Source organism: Gracilinanus agilis, chromosome 2 (genome assembly GCF_016433145.1).
Source record: "Gracilinanus agilis isolate LMUSP501 chromosome 2, AgileGrace, whole genome shotgun sequence".
In the NCBI taxonomy this organism is placed as follows: Eukaryota; Metazoa; Chordata; class Mammalia; order Didelphimorphia; family Didelphidae; genus Gracilinanus; species Gracilinanus agilis.
The window spans coordinates 285,587,279-285,607,238 of NC_058131.1; the positions used below are offsets into that span (position 1 = coordinate 285,587,279).

A 19,960-nucleotide genomic window follows, 5' to 3' on the forward strand; every position below is an offset into this window, starting at 1 on the left:
CTAAACCCCCAAGCTAGGGGCTTACATCAGTTGACAGCCACACCTAACAACTGCTGACTAGTGCTCTGGTGGAGTAGAGACGAGAAGAAAGGTCCACAATCTGGGGTCTTGCTAGCCCTGCCCATTAAAGAATTCTCCACGGGTGCGGAGACGGAGCTAGACAGCGGGGTGTCTCCGTTGACTGGGGAAGAGGCAAGAACCTCAGAACTGGGGGGGAGAAGAAACCTTTCCTTAGTGCGGGGAGTAGGTGCGGAACCCATTCCTGGAGGGGCTTGGTGGCTCCGGGTCCGGGAGTTGGGGGGGAAAGTGGGGCAGAAACTAGAGACACTAAAGCCCGCCCCCTCCCAGCCAACCAAAAAGGGTAAAGGGGTGTAGCCGGAACCCCGATCTTAGAACCTCCGCCCTATGGGGGGACGAGGCTCCCAGATCGAAGCGAGGACTCCGGGGACTTGGGGGGAAAAGCTCGGTCCCCGCCTCCCCACCCGCCCCGCGAAATGCAGCAGCTAGAGCTCACCGCGATCGCCGGCTTCCCAGCCACCAGCTCCCGCCCACAAGTAACATGGCCGCCGGAGCGTTGGCTGCAATACTACGACGGCTCTCGCGAGACTTGGAACTCCCTATATCCGGCGCTGCTTGGGCTATTTCCGGTCTCTTGGCTCCCAGCTCGTGGGTGGTGAAGGTGCAACTTCTTTCGGTCGTCCCGAATCCGGGTTCATCCGACACCGAGAAGCCACCCCGCAGCGTCCAGGCCGAGCCTCCACCTTCGTCGCAGCCATGCCGCCCAAGTTTGACCCTAATGAAATTAAAGTCGGTGCGTCTCAGGGTCCGGGAGGGAATGGGAGAACCGGGGCCTACTTCTCTCGCCCAGCTTCCCCCCAGCCTCCCGCCACGGCTGTGCCCCGCGCTCTTTGTGTTCCGGCCAGTTTCTGTCCCTGGGCCCGGCGTGTTCCGAGCCGCTCTGCCTTCCTTCCCCATGTGACGCTCCAGGTCTGTGGGATCCCCAATACTCTTTCCTTCCCCCCTCATCCCTTCTGTTTTCTTCCAACCTAACTTGAGCTTCCCCGAGCTAGAGTAGCGAGTCAAGGTCCTGGTTCTCTAAGGGTTTGTTGCCTTTAAAAAATGGGGGTGGAGGAGAGTTGACCTGGGTTTAAAGCCACATTTGGAGTGAAGCAGATTGCTGGTGTGGGACTCCGGTGCGTCCTTCTCGGTACTACCCCATTCATTTTAAGGTAAGGGTTTTTAAATCCTAACGCGGACGCTGGATTTCGAGCTAGAAGAGACTTTAGAACTTTATCTCATTTCTTTTTAAAAGTTATAAAGTTCAGCATATTTTGGTAAGCAGTGACATTACAAAAAGGAGAATGATCTTTATCTTTAAAGAACTTGTTATATTCTTAAGAAAGTACTTTGTAAATTTGCACGTATTGTGTGAGTTGTAACTGCTTAGATTTAAGAGCTTTTATCATGGCTGGCATCCTATCTTAAGTTCCCTGAAGCACACTGTATCTGGAATTCACTTAAATGCTTTCTGAGGGGGGCAACTGGGCGACTCAGTGGATTGAGAGCCAGGCCTAGAGACTGCTGGAGGTCCTAGATTCAAATCTGTCCTCAGACGCTCCCAACTTTGTGGCCCTGGGCAAGTCACTTAACCCCCACTGCCTAGCCCTTACCACTCTTCTGCCCTGGAGCCAATTCACAGTATTGACTCCAAGACAAAGGTAAGGATTTCTAAAAAATAATAATAAATGCTTTCTGGCTTAACAAAGTGGTGGAGGCCTAAGTTGTAAGCATCACTGAGGTGTCAGGAGTGTGCCTAAGGCTTGCAACTAGCATTCACTATTGTCACCCATTGTTATAAATGGAAAATATTCTAGAATATAAAACCCACCAGAGACCTCAAAGGCTAACCAGTCCAGACCCATGATTTTACAGAGGAAAAGGCTTAGTGAGTAAGGAACTTGCTCATCCTTAATAACTTAGTGCCGGCAGCAAAGTCTAGTCAGATGTCCTATGCCCAGCATGTTTGTCTCCATGATGTTTTGTATAGTCTCTACAAAGGCACTGCAGAAAATAAGATAGGATCTTGCCTGTCACATCTATAAACTCACCTTTTTAAAACACTTTATTCTTTGTTTTTTTCTCTAGTGTTTTTAAGGTGCACTGGTGGTGAAGTTGGTGCCACATCTGCTCTGGCCCCCAAAATTGGTCCCTTGGGTTTGGTAAGTTATTGCAAGGAATTTTTTTCTATTGGGTACAAGCTTTTTCTGAATTTGTTGATTAGGAACTTTGTTTAGTCTTTTTCAGTTGTGTCCAACTTTTCCTTTCTATTTCCTAATTCAGCTCAGTGCTCAACTGAGGCAAACACGGTTAAATTTAAGTCATGCCTAGTTGGGATTTGAACTCTGTTCTTCTGGACTTGGCCTGGGACATTACCTATAGCACCACTTATAGACTGCTCCTAATTTTAGTGTCTCAAAAGCACATGCATTTGTAAGATGGCCAACAACAAAATAAATTAATTATTGGGAATCTTCCTTATAAATCAGTTTGAACTTGATAAATAATACAAAAAAGACAACATAATTGATTTCTGATATTAATGGTTTCATTATCTCTGAAGCATGAGATTAAAATTCGGAAGTATATGAAAAATGAGTAGGAAAGAGTGACAATTTGAGGGAGTGAATTATTTAGTCTTAAAAGCCTTTGGGAATTATGTCAGTCTAGCAGCAATATATGTGAAAATTTGGGGGATGTTTTTAACTGTAGGCAGGTTGTTTTGTGAGTATTGTGAAACAATATAATTACTTTTTTTCCTTCCCTTTAGTCTCCAAAAAAGGTTGGTGATGACATTGCCAAGGCAACTGGTGACTGGAAAGGGCTAAGGATCACAGTGAAACTTACCATTCAGAATAGACAGGCCCAGGTAATCATTTGCTAGTAATTTTCTTAATGTTGAAATTTGGGCTGTTGAGAAACTATATGTATATAACAACTTCACAAATGAACTATAACTTCCTTGCAAAGGGAGAAGCCCATTCCTGAAAGAAATGTGTAAAGTGGACTTGAAAGTCTTATACTAGCTTCATTCTAACCACATCTAGATTTCTGTACTTAAAAGCAGAATTGGCTTTTCAAATTTTCAAGTAATGCAAATATGAGAATACATGAACTCAGATGATGACTAGGATCCACAAAGAATTTGATAGGCCAGGTGTTTGAAGAGCCCAGTAAGATGAAGTTTAATGGGAATAGATATAAAGGATAAATTTTAAATATTAAATTTTATATCTTTATTAGACATACTTTACAAGTTCAAAATAAGAAAGGCTAGACATGTCTAGTTATTAGTCTGAGGAATAACTCAGACTTTTCATCAACAGTATGATACAACTACCCAAAAATGTAAATGCCATCTTGGGGCTGCATTCAAGACTATGGCATTGGTAGTTTTGCTTATTGTCCTTCACTTTGACCCGACTTATTCTGATCCCTTATGGTCAGTTCTGCCTGTAACATAAGTCTTCACCTGTATTGTAATAGATAGCCTTGTTAGCCAATATAAGCCTTGTTATAGGCTTATATTGGCCTGCCTGGCTCTTAGGTTCCTTCTAATTCTTAAACTATCCTGATGAGAGGTAGGATAGCAGAGCGTATGGAAGAGAATCTGGAAACCTAAGTTTGGATCCAGCTATCTGAGGCAAATTGTTTTACCACTGTATTTAATTTAATAGAATTTTTGTAATCTTAAAGCCTGATAGAAATGTAAGGTGTTTATTGAAATTACTGTTTGTTTATTATGGTTTATTGTTTAGAGGTAACTCAGTTATGCAGGAGGCATTACATTCCACATTTGTCATTTTCAAATTGAAAAAAGAAAAAGTCAAATTCAGACTTGTCCCTCAGTATTATTATTGGCTGATAACAGGCTAGTGACTGGGTCTGAGAGGTGAAATGATGTATGGAAACATGCATTTGGAAAAATAACCAAATTTGTCTCTTTAGATTGAGGTAGTGCCTTCTGCCTCAGCCCTGATCATCAAAGCCCTAAAAGAACCACCTCGGGACAGAAAGAAGCAGAAAAATAGTAAGTTGCTTTCCTTGAGAAAATTGAAGGTAGTCACTGAACCTATGAGATTTGGTTTTGCCTTCAGCCACCCGCCACTGCACCTGTATCCAGTATTATGTTGGCTGGTGCAATCCAGTGGTGAGCTGAGAGAAAAACCCAGCTTAGGAAACAGGGTTATTCTGCTTGTGGGTGACTCTGTGCCGAAAGCTTGGGAACAACTGGTTGGAGGAACTAAAGATTCTTGTCAGCTTTACCAAATGTAATGGGAGGATTTTGTATGTGTTTTATATAGTTAAACACAATGGAAACATCAGTCTTGATGAAATCATCAACATTGCTCGACAGATGAGGCACCGATCCCTGGCAAGAGACCTCTCTGGTAAGAACCACAACTAAAAAGAAACATACCTTGGGTGTTTGGTGTATGCAAAGCATCCGGGTTAGGTACTGGGAAAGAATAAGTGATGTATGACCAATTTTTAAATTAAGGCAGTGCTTTGGGTTTTTTAGTAGGTGTGTGATACAAGACTACTCAGAGTATGGAGAAGTCATGCAGAGAAGGAAAGACCTTTCTACTGCAGTGAATGTTTGCCTTCAGCCACCCGCCACTGCACCTGTATCCAGTATTATGTTGGCTGGTGCAATCCAGTGGTGAGCTGAGAGAAATAACCCAGCTTAGGAAACAGAGTTATTCTGCTTGTGGGTGACTCTGTGCCGAAAGCTTGGGAACAAGGAGCAACAAAGGAGATGTTAAACCTTTTCTGCTCTGGGGTTTGAGAGCACAGGTTAGCATGGTCAAAAAATTGTGCATGAATTTACTAGAACATTCTTAAAGGGTAGCTTTTAAACGTCTAGGAAACGAATGTCATCTGAGTGAATTTAAAGGATGAGGGTGCAGCTGACAGTCGTAAATTCAGAAGTGAACCTGAAGACCAAAGGGGATGTTTTTTGACACTTGTCTTATTTAAATGATACACTTGTTTCTTTGGTTTTTTGTTTTGTTTAGTTTTGTTTTTTAACCCTTAACTTCTATGTGTTGGCTCCTTGGTGGAAGAGTGGTAAGGGTGGGCAATGGGGGTCAAGTGACTTGCCCAGGGTCACAGCTGGGAAGTGTCTCTGAGGCCACATTTGAACCTAGGACCTCCTGTCTCTAGGCCTGACTCTCAATCCACTGAGCTACCCAGCTGCCCCCTTCATATTTTTTTTAGCAAAAAGTTGGGGGGGGGTTGTTCAAGCCCATTTTCCCTAAGGATATAAGGTTAAGTGAATTGCAGGCACTGGGCAGCTTAATATCTTGTTTTCCCTTTTTGTTACAGGAACCATTAAAGAGATACTTGGAACAGCTCAATCTGTGGGCTGCAATATTGATGGCAGACATCCTCATGATGTCATTGATGACATCAATAGTGGGGCTGTGGAATGCCCAGCTGTAAGTATTAATTCATCTTTTTAATCATTTAACATCATTGGGGACAATTTTAAAATAAAACTGATGATGCTTTTTTTCTTTCCACAGAGTTAGAAGCCACAAAGAGAGACTATTGCAATAAATTAACATTTGACAACAGACACAGGGGCTCTTCATTTTTCAGATTGGAAAATTTTTGCGTCAGAAGCCACCCCACATTCTGGGAGATAACTTGTTAACTAAGTTTATTTAGTCCTCTTACTCTGCAGTAACTTTCTGTTACTTTGCAGCTCATGGGGGGCATGGGAGTGTTATTAGAACAGGGAAGTTGAAGTCTCTTAGCAATAGGGCTGAAAATTGAGGAAACTGGTTGGACAAACCAGCATTGCCCCAGACAAGAAGAGTTTGTCATCTTTGTGGGATGAAAAGAAAGGGCCTATCCATTTTCCTTATAAACTTTGAATATGGTTTTCTGGAGGTGAGGACTCCTTTGATGGGAGGGGGGGTTCTTCTGGAATGCCAGTCCCCAGTGTGTAGGTTCTGTGGCACTCCGTTGTCTACCTTGTCATAATTTGTCAAGGTAGGAGAGATCTTGCTGCCCATCTAGAGTGGGAACATCATAGGGGAAGGATGTGGTACATTAGAGGACCCCTATAGGTGATTATTTCTAAGAAGAGCTAATTCCCAGCATAGAATGTTAAAGATCTAGTACACTGGATAATTGAACAATCTACAATTCATGCTTGACTAATGCTGAAACTACAGGTTTTGTAGTTGATGTTTACTCAATGCTAACTAGTGAGAAATAATAAGATTGCAGAGTACTGAGGGTCCTATTATTGCCCACTGTCATCCCATTTCAGTGTTGAGTGAGCCATATGGAATATAGGAGAACCCTGGAGTTTGACAAGGGGGAAACTTGAAGTTATGGGGATTTTTGTTCCTGGAAGAAGGGGGTTAGTAGAACTAAAGTCAAGAGCAAATAGATTAACCAGACAGAACATTCTACATCTGCAAAGAATCTCTGTCCATGAAACCCAACCCCTTCATTTCAGGTTTGTCAAATGAGGTTGAACAAGGAGCATTTTGAGTTTTTCAGAAGAGATGTACTAAATACTGAATCAATTTTTCTTGATCCCTATTAATTTTCCTAAGCTGAATTAAAATTTCCTAACCTGTTCTGATTTCCCTGGATCCTATTTCTTTGATCCAAAGTAAAGTTGAATGGTCAGAGCCAAATAAAGATCCAGGGAGTGGCCCAGTACCTCTTAAATCTTATCACCTTCTCTCCCTGGTTCTGATTCAACCAATTATGAATCCAACTAACTTATCTATACCAATTTCTTAAGATAATTGTCCAAAAGATTTAATTCAGTATTCCCTGAGTGTGCATGAGTCAGATATTACAGTAAACATTGACAACAGTCCCTGCCCTCAAGGAACTTTTATACTACTGGAGGGGGGGAAACGTGATTATCAATATATTTTGTTCAGTCATGTCTGATGTCATTTGCAGTTTTCTTGGCAAAGATACTGGAGTAGTTTGCCCTTCCATCTTATTTTATATATGAAAAAACTGAGGCGAATGGGATTAAGTGACTTACCCATGGTCATTTAGTGAGGTTATATTTGAACTGCAGGTCTTCCTGACTGGGTCAAGTGATCTATCCATGCCACCTAAAAAGAAATTTATTCTTTATGTGTGCAGGAGGATCTTTCAGGAGGTGACTTAGGAGCTCCAAGAGGTACACTATGGAAAAAGCAATCTAGAATCCTTGCAAGAAACAGACAGAAAATGTCATCTCAAGAGCAAAGGAAAAGCAAGTTAGGACAGTTTGGAGTACAGAATGCGGTGGGGGCGTTGTGTAAAAAACTTAGCAAATATTAAGGACCTTATGTGCCAACTACTGCTGAAATACTAGGAATACAAAAAAAGACCAGAAAACAAATAGTCCCAGTCCTAAAGAAGCTTATAATCGGAGATGCGATGAGCAGTTTCAGGCATACCTGATTTTCTAACCCCATTTGAGGTTTTCTTGGCAAAGAGCCCAGAATGGTTTGCCATTTCTGTCTCATTTTACAGATAAAGAAACTGAACTGTTAAGATTAAATGACTTGCCTAGGTTTGCTCGGCCAATAGTTATTTGAGGCCAAAAACAGGTGCTTATACTGAGGCAGGAAAATCAATTTGAAGGCTTGTCTATGAAAAGGGATGATCTGGTTTGGGGCAGTTGTAATGGGTATGGAAAGAAGGGAAAATACAACATATGTGGTGGTAAAAGTCAAAAGGACTTAGCAGTTGATTGGATGTCTACTTCTAATAGAAATAGGAAGTAGAGAAATGAGTTCTTTTCTGTGCATGTGACAGTATTGAACTGGAGATGTCCCAACAGAAATGCTGTCAAAAGATAGGGGGGCAGCTAAGTAGCACAGTAGATAAAATGCTAGGCCTGGAATCTGGAGGAACTGGGTTCAAATGTGACCTCAGATACTTCTGTGACCCCGGACAAGTCATTTAATCCTGTTTGCCTATCCCTTGCCCTTCTGTTACCAAGACAGAAAGTAAGTGTTTTTTTGTTTTGTTTTAAGGTAAGTATGGAAAATGGGGAGAAGGAAAGGCAACAGGATGAATAGAACAGTTTCATAAAAATAGTGTTGGCAGTTTGAAAGCTTATATGGACACTAGAAGAAAAATCTTAGTTAATTGAGGGGGTGGGAGTGGGAGAGACATTTAACCATATTGGAGGAAAGAGGCCCAGAGGAAGGATTGGACTGCTGCCTACAAATATATGTATCCCTTCCACATCTCCATGAGTCTTCCTGACTTCAGGTCCAACATTCTATCCACTGTGCCACTGAGCTACCTCTGGCTAGATCTTTAAGATACATTTTTAAAAACCATTTTTAGTTAACCCAAATCTCTACTTCGTTACCTCCTTCCCCAACTGAAAAACAAAACCCTTGTAGTAAATATGTATAATCAAGCAAAACATTTCTACATGTCCAAATTATATGTCTCAGTCTTCTTCAGTCTGTTAACTGTCAAAGGGTATACACCATGATACGGTAAAATTCAAAAATGAATTTTACAGAAGATAGAAGAAGACATTGTTAGCATTTTTCTGGAAAAGATCTAGGGACTTTGGTGGACCGACAACTGAATATCAGTTGGTAAGCTTCTGGGGCGGCTCCAAAAGCTAGTGGGATTTGGGGCTGTAATAATATTCCTTCCAGGAATAAGGAAGTGAAAATCTCCCTGAACTGCCTATGTCAGACCTCGTTCAGGATCTTGTGTTTGGTTCTTGGGCTTCCTCCCCTTTCTCCAGGTTTAGAAAAGACAATCAGGATGATAAAGGATCATGTGAGGGTCAGATTAAGAAACTGGGGATAGATAATTAACCTGGAGAAGAGAAGACAATTGTGTTGAGGTATTTGATAGGCTGTCATGCAGAAGCGCAATTAGCCTGTTTGACCCCAGAGGGCAGAACCAGGAGCAGTCAGCAGAAGCTGCAAAGAGGCCAGCTTAGGCATGATGTTGAGGCAAAGCTTATTAACAATTGAAATTATCCAGAAATGGACTCAACTGACTTGAGAAATAGGAGGTTTCTCCTCATTGGAGGTCTTCAACAGATGAGATAACCACTTTTCAGTTATGTTATAGTAGGATCCCTTTTAAGATAGCTGGGTAATAGCAGTGGATTGTCAGGAATTCTCATCTTCCTGAGTTCAAATCTAGCCAGCTGTATGACCCTGGGCAAGTCACTTACACCTGTTTGCCTCAAAGTTTCTTCATCTGTAAAATGAGTCGCAGAAGAAAATGGCAAACTTCTCTAGTACCTTTGTCAAGAAAACCCTAAATGAGGTCATACTAGATCCTTCATGGTTTTTTTGGACACAACTGAAAAACAACTACATAACAACAAAGATATCTTTTAGAGGTATGAATTGGACTAGAAAACTGCTGGGATCCCTTTCGATTCTGTGAAAAATGTGATTAAGTGGAAATAAGTGCAAAGCAATGCCTGTGTAGCAGATAAGGGTGGCTTCAACATCCCAGATAATAAATTCTAGATCTGCTAAAGGATGCCATACCACTAAGGATATAATTGGCATGGATGTTGCTGCCTCTGAATTCTTCCAGTCCGGGAGATATGACTTGGGCTTCAAGTGTCCTGCTGCCCCTGATGGATATGTCATCCTAATGAGCTTGGGGACCAGGATAAGCCCTTCCTCGAAGAAAACCTAGTATCTATTGAAGATCCCTTTATCCAGATTGACTGGGAAGCTTAGAAAACATTTGCTTCCACCATAGGCATCTAAGTAGCAGAGGATGATCTCAAAATGACCAAGCAGAAGTACACCAAAAAAGCTGGGAATGAAAAAATCTTGCAGCTGCCCAAAGTGAACAACATTGTCTCTGACTCTAAATCTCTGCAGTCGTGCAAGCTGGCCCAGTTGAATGGATGGGGTTGATGGTTTCCCATCAGTCTGGGGAAACCAAAGATACTTTCATTGTAGACCTAGTGGTGAGTCTTTCCACTGGATGGATCAAGACTGGTACCTCTCGCCTGTATGAATGTCTGGCCACATATAATTAGATCCTCCAAAGAGCTGGGTTGCTAGGCTAAATTAACAGAAGACTTCAGAAACCTCCAGGCTAAGTAAATTCTGTGGCCAGGAGTGTCTAAGCCAGTTCAAGCCCTGGATACCCAAATTGGCATATCTTCCTGTACTAAAAATAGGCAGTTCTAATACCAGACCAGTTGTATTTGGGAAGGAGGGTGGCTTGGGGGCTTTGAAACAACTCCTCTCCCATTTGTAAAAGAAAAATAAATACTGGAAAGCAATTAACTGAGCCAAACTAGCTTTTATTTATTTATTTGCTTGTTTTTTAAAACCCTTACCTTCTGTCTTGGAATCAATACTGGGTATTGGTTCCAAGGCAGAAGAGTGGTAAGGGCTAGGCAGTGGGGGTCAGGGTCACACAGCTGGGAAGTGTCTGAGGCCAGATTTGAATCTAGGACCTCCAGTCTCTAGGCCTGACTCTCAATCCACTGAGCTACCCAGCTGCTCCCTAAACTGGTGTTTATTGTTAAATGAGTAAATTATAATTCCAGAGTCTAGATATACCTAGCACTAGAGTCTAAAATCCAGAGCTTGAGGAAATGACAAGTATATATAGTCTACACAAAAGAGTGTGTTTACACAAACTCCCCCCAGAAAGGTGGGGGGGAAGTGTCAGCTGAATATTTCTTCTGTTGGGGGGGGGGTGGCAACCAGAGTTTCATCCTCTAGAGAAGGTTTCCTTCTTCAAGAAGGTAAAGTTTTCTTCTCTTGGGGCCAATTACATCATCTCTGTTCCATACATGGTAACAGCCAAGGTCACTCTGTAGCTTCAAAACCAACTGAGATGTCCTAAATTTCCCGTTTTAGGAGCATCTAGAAACATTTCAGGATGCTGACAGCAAGCACATTAATCCTTTTAGCTTGTCAAGGCACTTAGAGGATTTTTACTTGTTATTTTACTCACAATATGATTATTGATGACTAGTTCCCATACACAATTATTCAATCAGCAATCAGGATTTTTACTTACAATTAAATCTATGATTACAATTCATCATTCTAATAGTGGGTATTGAATAGGATGATCTGCAGAGGATAGAGTTCTAAAAAGGCATAAAACAATGAATATAAACTGATTAATGCTGATTAATTAGGGTGTCTTTTATGCTTTTCAACCTCTTTGTGGTTCCATCACTATGCATCTGACCATGTGGGACCAAGTTTTGTGATATTATGATTGGGATAAAATGGCTGGTTTTTTCCTCATCCTTCTTCCCCACCATGGGAAGACCTACACTTGTGGTTCAGTCCCTGAGGTGCTCACTTACTGAGTCCCTTCATGGTTTTTACATACAAAATAAAGAAGTATTTAAGAAACTCAGTGGAGGGGTAAAGAAAATTTAGGGAGAGCTCTTTTGGAACCTTCTTTAATTCAAACTTTCTTTCTTTTAGACCCAGCAAGAGGCAGGGGAGGGAGGCAGCTAGCTGGCTCAGTGGATGAACAGCCAGACTTGGAGTGACCTGGGTTAAAATCTGACCTCGACACTTCCTGGGCAAATCACTTAAGTACATTTACCTTTAAAAAGAAAGAGGAAGAGGAGAAAGTTATTTCTATACACTCCTCTTTAAGAGTAATAGAACAAAAACATATAGCAGTGGGAGATGTGTACTTAACCAAACAAGACTGAAAATGTAATCTCTATAATAAAAAAGGGGAAAGGACCTACTTGTACAAAAATATTTACAGCTGCTCTTTTTGTGGTGGCAAAGAATTGGAAACTGAGGGGATGTCCATCAATTGGGGAATGGCTGAACAAATTGTGGTACATGTTGGTGATGGAATACTATTGTGCTAAAAGAAATGATGAGCAGGACAGCCTCAGAAAAACCTGGAAAGATCCGCATAAACTGATACAGAGTGAAATAAACAGAACTGGGAGAATATTGTACATGATAACACTAATACTGCACAATGAGTATCTGTGAAAACTAGGGTACCCTCAGCAATGCACTGATCTGGGACAATCCCTGAAAGATTTATGACAGGGAATGCTCTCCATCTCCAGAGAAAGAACTGGTGGAGTCATCTTTCATATCAGGATATTTATGGTTTTATTTGGGGGTTTTGGTTAAGCATGAACGTGCTCTTACAACAATGAACAATACAGAAGTGTGTTTTGCATGACAATAAAAAAGAAAAAGAAAGGAAAGGGATTGGATTTGGAAGAAGAAAAAAAAAGAAAATGTAATCTAGAGATCTCCCTGTTCTCTTGTTTCTGTCCTTGGCTTTTACTTTTATGAGTTCCAGACTTGATTGCCAGTTGCCCCAAGGAAGGTTTCCCTTTTAACAGTGTGCTTCTCAGAGGAGAAAAGGAGGAGCACCAACAGGACAATTATCCTTCTTATAACCTGCTTGTTAATCTAACGACCCCAACATCATCCTTTTTAACCTCTTTTAAAGTTCTAACCCAGTCCATGGGCCATTCTGATCACATCGACTTGCCATTTGCTAAAATGATTCTTTTTCAATTTCATCCTCAACCTCTATTAAAGTCCTAGCCAAGGCCATGGGCCATCCTGTTCATATCAGCTTCTCAATGGTCTTAGTCCCTTTTTGGAGCTGATCTAGAGGACCCTTGCCCCTCTGAACTAGGGTTTCTTGTTTTTTTGTTTTTTTGTGTTTTTTTTTAACCCTTACCTTCCGTCTTGGAGTCAATACTGTGTATTGGCTCCAAGGAAGAAGAGTGGTAAGGGTAGGCAATGGGGGTCAAGTGACTTGCCCAGGGTCACACAGCTGGGAAGTGTCTGAGGCCAGATTTGAACCTAGGACCTCCCGTCCCTAGGCCTGGCTCTCAATCCACTGAGCTATCCAGCTGCCCCCCCTTTTTTTTCTTTTTAAAAAAGTTAATTAATTAATTTAGAATATTTTTCAATGGTTACAAGATTCATGTTCTTTCCCTCTCCTCCCCACAACCCCCTCCTGTAGCTGACACACAATTCCACTGGGTTTTACATGTGTCATTGATCAGGACCAATTTCCATATTATTGATATTTGCACTAGGGTGATTGTTTAGAGTAAATATCCCCAATCATATCCCCATCATCCCATGTAATCAAGCAGTTGTTTTTCTTCTGTGTTTCTACTCCCACAGTTCTTCCTCTGAATGTGGATAGTGTCCTTTCTCTTAAGTCCCTCAGAATTATCCTGGATCATTGCATTGTTGCTAGTAGTCCAATACAGTCGATTATGCCACAGTGTATCCGTCTCTGTGTATAATGTTCCCCTGGTTCTGCTCTTTTCACTGTATCAATTCCTGGAGGTTGTTCCAGTTCACATGGAATTCCTCCAGTTCATTATTCCTTTCAGCACAATAGTATTCCATCACCAACAGATACCACAATTTGTTCAGCTATTCCCCAATTGAAGGGCATCCCCTTGTTTTCCAATTTTTTTTTGTAAGGCTTCCTTTTTTCTGAATAGCTAGATGGTATAGCAGAGCTTGGAGTCAAGAAGACCTGAGTTCAAATGTGGCCTCAGATACTTATGAATTGTGTGACCCTGGGCAAGTCATTTAACCCTGTTTGCCTAAGTTTCCTCATCCACAAAATGTGCTGGTAAAGGAAATGGCTAACTACTCCAGTATCTTTGCCAAGGAAATCCCAAAAGGGGTCACAAAGAGTCAGATATAACTGAAAATGACTAAATTAAAACCCCCACAATTTCCTTTTTACTGTATTACAAACCCCTATTAATCACCAATTCCTGACTCAAAATATTGAGCCTCTATGTAAATAAGTCTTGATTGATGACACATGTTAAAACCAGTGAAAATGTGCATTGGATATGGGGGGAAGGGGAGTGAAAGGGGGTGAAGGGGAAAATAAAAACATGAATCATGTAACCACAGAAAATTTTTCTAAAACAATAAAATAAGTCTTAAAAAAAATATTGAGTCCCTCACCTCCTTAGTCCCTGACCTTTCTTGGCTCCCTGGGTTCAGTGATCCATTGCATCCAATTCCCAATTATATTTTCTCCCTTTCCTGCCATTTTCACCATCAATCTGTGTTTTAGCACCTATCCTTTCCACTCCTTTGAACACATTCTCTAGATGACAGAATATATTCTAGGGAGCTTTTTTCAGTTCTTCAGTACTTTAATCGATCTGTGATCTCATCATTGGGAGTATTTCTTCCAATACCATGGGTTATAATCCATCTACATTTTCTCATCCTTGCAACTCTTGTATCTGTTCTCCCATAAATCCTCCATAGGAGATCAACTCAATGTACCAGGGATCTTTCTCTGGATTTCTGGGCGTTAGATGAGTACGTGCAGCCCAACACTGGCCATTGATTATCCTCCACTCCCCTCTCTGCTCATACATCTCTGATGATATCTTACATGTAATTTTGTATATATAGTCCCTTGTGGGGAATCTGCTGCAGGTTACTTATGCCTGTAACATGCCCATTATTTTTTGAGTCATATTCAATTTTGATTCCTTAGAGATCACCACGTTCCATGATTCATAGTCACATAGTATCCCTGAAACAATCTCAGTGTAAAAATATGGAATTTTTGCCCCTTCAAAAAGACTGGAAGTAACCAAAGTCTTAGGGAATAGGTTCTGGCACATTAATGTAATGGAATACTAGAATACGACTAAGTCAAAAAAGTATGAGGAATACAGAGAAGTCTAAACAGACTTTTATGATGTAATGCAAAGTAAAAAAAAAAAAAAAAAACAGCCAGAAGAAAAGATTTTGTAAGAAGAAAAGTGAATACGAATAAATGAACAATGACTCTAGAAAGGATTTTAGAAGGAATGACTGAAAAATTATGATGATACTTACGAAGGAATAAAGATGAAAGTAAAGAAAGGATGCCCACTCTCCCCACTATTGTTGGATATAACTCTGGAAATGCTAGCAATAACAATAATTCAAGAGAAGGAAATTAAAGGTTATAAAGGTAGTGTAAGAATTAAAATTTAGTTATTATATTTATATATTAAAATTATGTGGCCGCCAGGAATCAACAATTCAGGTTGATTCCGTAATTAAATCAGACCCAAGTCAGCATCGGGTTGAGGAGTTTATTTACAATCAGGAAGTGAGTAGGGATAAAGAGAAGAGGGAGGTTAGAAGTCTAAATAAATGAAGCTGTAAGCCGCAAGGCCCAACAGCCGGATAGGCAGAGTTTAGAATTGGCCAACTAGGCCAAGGAAGCCAGCCTAACTTACCCACGTGACAATACAGAGTGTAATCTGTCTGTGGTCTCAGGAGATGCTTCTTCTTCCAGTTCCAGACGGCAACAACTCCTCCCACAGGAAGTTCACTCACTTACTTAAAGAGAATGTGTCTTTCATCACTTCCTGTGGTCCACCTCTAATTCAAATGGACAAATGGCAGTTTCTACATTGATTTGGACTGCCCAAAGGGCAGTCCCTTATTCTTGATTTGTTACTTATTGTCACGTGTGGGTAACTCGTCTCCCCTCCCCACTAAGGGAGGTGGGAGTGACATCATTAGCACGCCTGGGTTGGGTAGATTTTTGACTATTAATGGGATCGAGCTAATTCTATTTACACAGTAGGTTAGATATGGGAGAAAAAGGTCTATATTTGCTGAGAAAAACCTGGGGAATCGGCAGACACCAATTCAAACAATAGCTTCAGCAAAGTTGCAAGCTACAAAATAAACCCTCAAAAAACAAAAGCATTTTTATATAATAAGATTCTTGGATTTAACAAAATCCAAAAGGCAATAATTGAAAAGGAAAGCCTTTTCCAAATAACTACATAATGCATAAAATCTGAGGCTGGTCTACCAAAGTACACAAAGTCCTTGATTAGATTCAACTACAAAGTGCTCCTTACAGAAATAACAACTTTAATAGCTGGAGAAATATTCAGTGTTCATGACTGTACCAGGCCAATATAATAAAAATGACAATATTACCCAAGTTTATTTGTAGTTTTAATACTATCCCAATCAAATTATCAAATAATAAAAAATCATCAAAAGTTATAGAACCCGGGGTAGCTGGGTAGCTCAGTGGATTGAGAGTCAGGCCTAGAGACAGGAGGTCCTGGGTTAAAATCTGACCTCAGACACTTCCCAGCTGTGTGACCCTGGACAAGTCACTTGACCCCCATTGCCCACCCTTACCACTTTTCCACCTAGGAGCCAATACACAGAAGTTAAGGGTTTAAAAAAAAAAAGTTATAGAACCCAATAAAATAATAACAAAATGTATTTGGAAAAATAATAAATCCAGAAATCAGGACTTGATTTATTGTTTTGTTAATTGCCTAGACTTAATTGCTGATTACATTTAAAAATATGTGTATACATTTTCCCCCAGAGAGTCCAGTTGCTGGCATAGCCTTACATTGCTCTGTAAAGACTGTTTAAGCTCATTAGAAGTGAAATAGAAAGATAAGAATGAAATCAGTAGCAGACTAGTAATTGTAGAATAATGATGATGATGATGATAACTACCTACATTCATATAGCACTTAATGGTTTGCAAAGGGCTTTTTATCCATTATCTCATTTGAGTCTCACAACATCTTTACTTCAAGGATTTATTTCTGTTAGGTCTAGGCACATGGATGTAAAATGATGCTTCTCTGTTTATAGGCTTTCTTTTATTTTTATTTTTTTTTAACCCTTACCTTCAGTCTTGGAGTCAATACTGTGTTTTGGCTCCAAGGAAGAAGAGTGGTAAGGGTAGGCAATGGGGGTCAAGTGACTTGCCCAGAGTCACAAAGCTGGGAAGTGTCTGAGGCCAGATTTGAACCCAGGACCTCCCATCTCTAGGCCTAGTTCTCAATCCACTGAGCTACACAGCTGTCCCCTATTTATAGGCTTTCTGGTTTATAGAAAGATTTGTACTTGCCTCCGGTATGATAATACCATGCCTCCCTTGCTGATGTGACATCCAAAGGAAATTTGAACTTTATTTGGGGGAATTTATGAAGGATTTTAAGCAGAAGACTGACATGTGTGGATCTATGTATGGAAAAAGTATATTATTTTGGCAGACTCTAAATGGTGTGGGTGGGGAAGAGGAGGGGTGGAAAGACTTGTTAGGAAACTATTGTGAGAATTGGGTTATCAGTGCATATTCTAGGGTGTTGGCAATGGAGATAGAAAAGAAAGGAATACCAGACATGTGAGAAAGGGATATAGCACAATGGATGTAGCACCAAGCCGGGTGTAGGGAGGACCTGGATTCAAATCTAGCCTTAGACACTTCCTAGCTGTGTGATCATGGGCAAGCCATTTAACTCCAATTGCCTAGCCCTTGCCTCTCTTCTATCCTAGAATTGTTACTAAGACAGGACGTAAGGGTTTAAAAGAAGAGAGAGGGAGATGGGAAAGGTAGAATCAATCTCAGAACTGATGTGATATAAGAGATAAAAGAGAAGGAAAAATAAAAATGACACCCAGGTTTCAAACAAGAGAAGTCAACTGAATGATGGTACCACTGCCAGGAAGAGTTGTGAAGAGAACAGATTCAGGAGGAAGGAAATATTACTATATTGTGTCAAGAATTAGCCAAGAGTAATAATCGCTTAGGGCACAAACTCATTTAAATAGAATACAAGAAGATTAGGAGCAGTGTCATTTGCTTTTTTCTTTCTTTTTATTTTAACATTCATTTTTAAAATCTTGAGCTCTGAATTCTTTCCCTTCCTCCAAACCTTTCCCCACCCATTGAGAAGATGAGAAACATACCTATTATTCATATGAAGTTGCAAAAATCATATTTCCACAATAGTCATGTTGCCAGAAAAAAAAAAAGAGCAAGAAAATTTAAGAAAGTGAAAAACAATGAGCTTTAGTAGGCACTCTGAATTCATCACTTTTCTCTCTGGAGGTGGATGGCATTTTTCATCATGAGTCTTTTGGCATTATATAAGATCATTGTATGGATCAGAATACTAAGTCTTTCATGAGTGATCAACATTACAATATTGTTGTTACTGTGTACAATGATCTGGTTCTGCTCACTTCACTTTACTTTGCATCAATTCATATAGATACACCCAGGTTTCTCTGAAACCAATCCACTCATCATTTCTTATAGCATAATAGTATTTCATCACATATAGCACAATTTATTCAGCCCTTTTCCAGATGATGGGAATCTCCTCAATTTCCAATTCTTTGTCACCATAAAAAAGATCGAGCAGTATTCCTTTCCAAAATGTCCTTATTCTGTAGAGGGAAAAATAAAGTGGCAGAAAGCTTGGCCTAAACCCCAACTAACCCAGGTCATTTCATCAGATTAACAAATCCAGAGAGAAATGCTTTCAAAAGCATTTATAAATGGAAAACAAATACTCACAAAACGAAGCGAATCTGCTTGCATTTCTATAGCAATCTCTTCTCATTTCAGCAAATAATGGAATTACCATAATGGAACTCTATCATGTGATATGAGAAAATGACAACAATATTTAAGAAAGTGAAGCTTAGAAAGACCAGAAAAGCGCAGAAAAAAACTAGTGCTGGAGGAGAAACAATTTTAAAAGTACTTCGGAACCAGATTTCAAGATATTTTAAAAAGGGAAAGATTCTAAAAGAATGAAAAAGATCTTGGAGAGTATGATTATCCTCATCAAAAGAGATCATCTAACCTTCCACAAGGGAGAAATGCGTATTACCAACATGATAATCTCAGTAGGATGGCCAGCCCATTAAGCTAGATCATCACTGTGTATATCTTGGCTAAGGCCCTGACTATGAACAATGAGCTGGGCCCAGAATTGAATGGGAGCAGGAAGTCAGACTGGATTACATTTGGAAATTGTGCAGTACCTTCAACAATCCAATTGTGTTATTGTTTTTTTCTAACATCAATATATTTCTAATGAATCATACTTGCAGAAAGTAAATTAAAAAGAGTAATTGAAAGATAGATGATGAATTAAAACTTTCTGTCACATTTTAAAAATCATGGCTTGCTCAAAAGGAATGATATAAAACATCACTGAGCATTTGTAAAAGACTATAGAAGAAGGTAGATGAGTTGTATAGTCAGGGATAACATGTTACTCCAATATCTAAGAAATATATTTATATGTATTAAAATTTTTTATTATAAACTTAATAACAGTTAACCTGCTTTCCTTCTAATCAGTTCTGGGCTCCAGTCATTGTCCATTTGCAGTATTTGTCTAAGACAAATATATCTATAGGTAGATAAAGAGAGATTAAGGACCAGCTCTATAGATCCTTCACTCAACCCAGACCAAAGATCCTTCCTCCCAACAACTTTGTCCCTGGGAGGGGTGACCTTCCTGATTTTATATCTTTCCAAATCTTTCTATTTTTCTAGGACATGTTATTGTATGCCTTGATTTCAATAAACTAGACCCAGAAATGCAAAAAAAAATCATAATCTAAATAAGCACTCTATCCACTTGTTCAATTGCCTCTAAGACAGAAGGTAAGGGTTTAAAAAAAAAAGTTAAGGGGCAGCTGGGTAGCTCAGTGGAGTGAGAGTCAGGCCTAGAGACAGGAGGTCCTAGGTTCAAACCCGGCCTCAGTCACTTCCCAGCTGTGTGACCCTGGGCAAGTCCCTTACCAATCTTCCACCTATGAGACAATACACCGAAGTACAAGGGTTTAAAAAAAAAAAAAAGTTAATGGGGAGGTAAAGCAGCACCTACCCCAGAGTCAGTATATAATGAGAAGGTCTGGTCAATAAAGGCCTAGCCCTTAGAGCCTGCATAATATCAACTCATGTGGAAGCTGTTGAGCTTGCTTCTTGGTATGTATTTTATTTTATTTTATTTTAAACCCTTACCTTCCGTCTTGGAGTGGCCTAGCTCTCAATCCACTGAGCTACCCAGCTGCCCTCCTTGGTATGCATTTTTGAAGGGACTCTTCTTCCTGAG

General features: G+C 40.3%; 1 protein-coding gene, 2 non-coding genes and 1 pseudogene across 3 annotated transcripts; all 4 read left to right on the forward strand.

The window, feature by feature from the left end:
• The first annotated feature begins 657 nt into the window (after positions 1-657).
• RPL12 (ribosomal protein L12) lies at positions 658-5,638 on the forward strand. Its single transcript, XM_044661365.1, has 7 exons — positions 658-811; positions 2,146-2,219; positions 2,828-2,926; positions 4,006-4,087; positions 4,362-4,448; positions 5,386-5,498; positions 5,586-5,638. Exons 1-7 carry the CDS (start codon positions 775-777, stop codon positions 5,589-5,591), a joined length of 498 nt encoding a protein of 165 aa, XP_044517300.1. The 5' UTR covers positions 658-774; the 3' UTR covers positions 5,592-5,638.
• Positions 4,158-4,289, forward strand: LOC123238475. The gene has a single exon (XR_006505638.1). It is a non-coding gene; the product is annotated as a small nucleolar RNA SNORA65 (small nucleolar RNA).
• On the forward strand, positions 4,671-4,803 carry LOC123238478. Its single transcript, XR_006505641.1, has one exon. It is a non-coding gene; the product is annotated as a small nucleolar RNA SNORA65 (small nucleolar RNA).
• A 2,897-nt stretch (positions 5,639-8,535) lies between the features above and the next one.
• LOC123233635 lies at positions 8,536-10,299 on the forward strand (annotated as a pseudogene).
• The last annotated feature ends 9,661 nt before the right edge of the window (positions 10,300-19,960 follow it).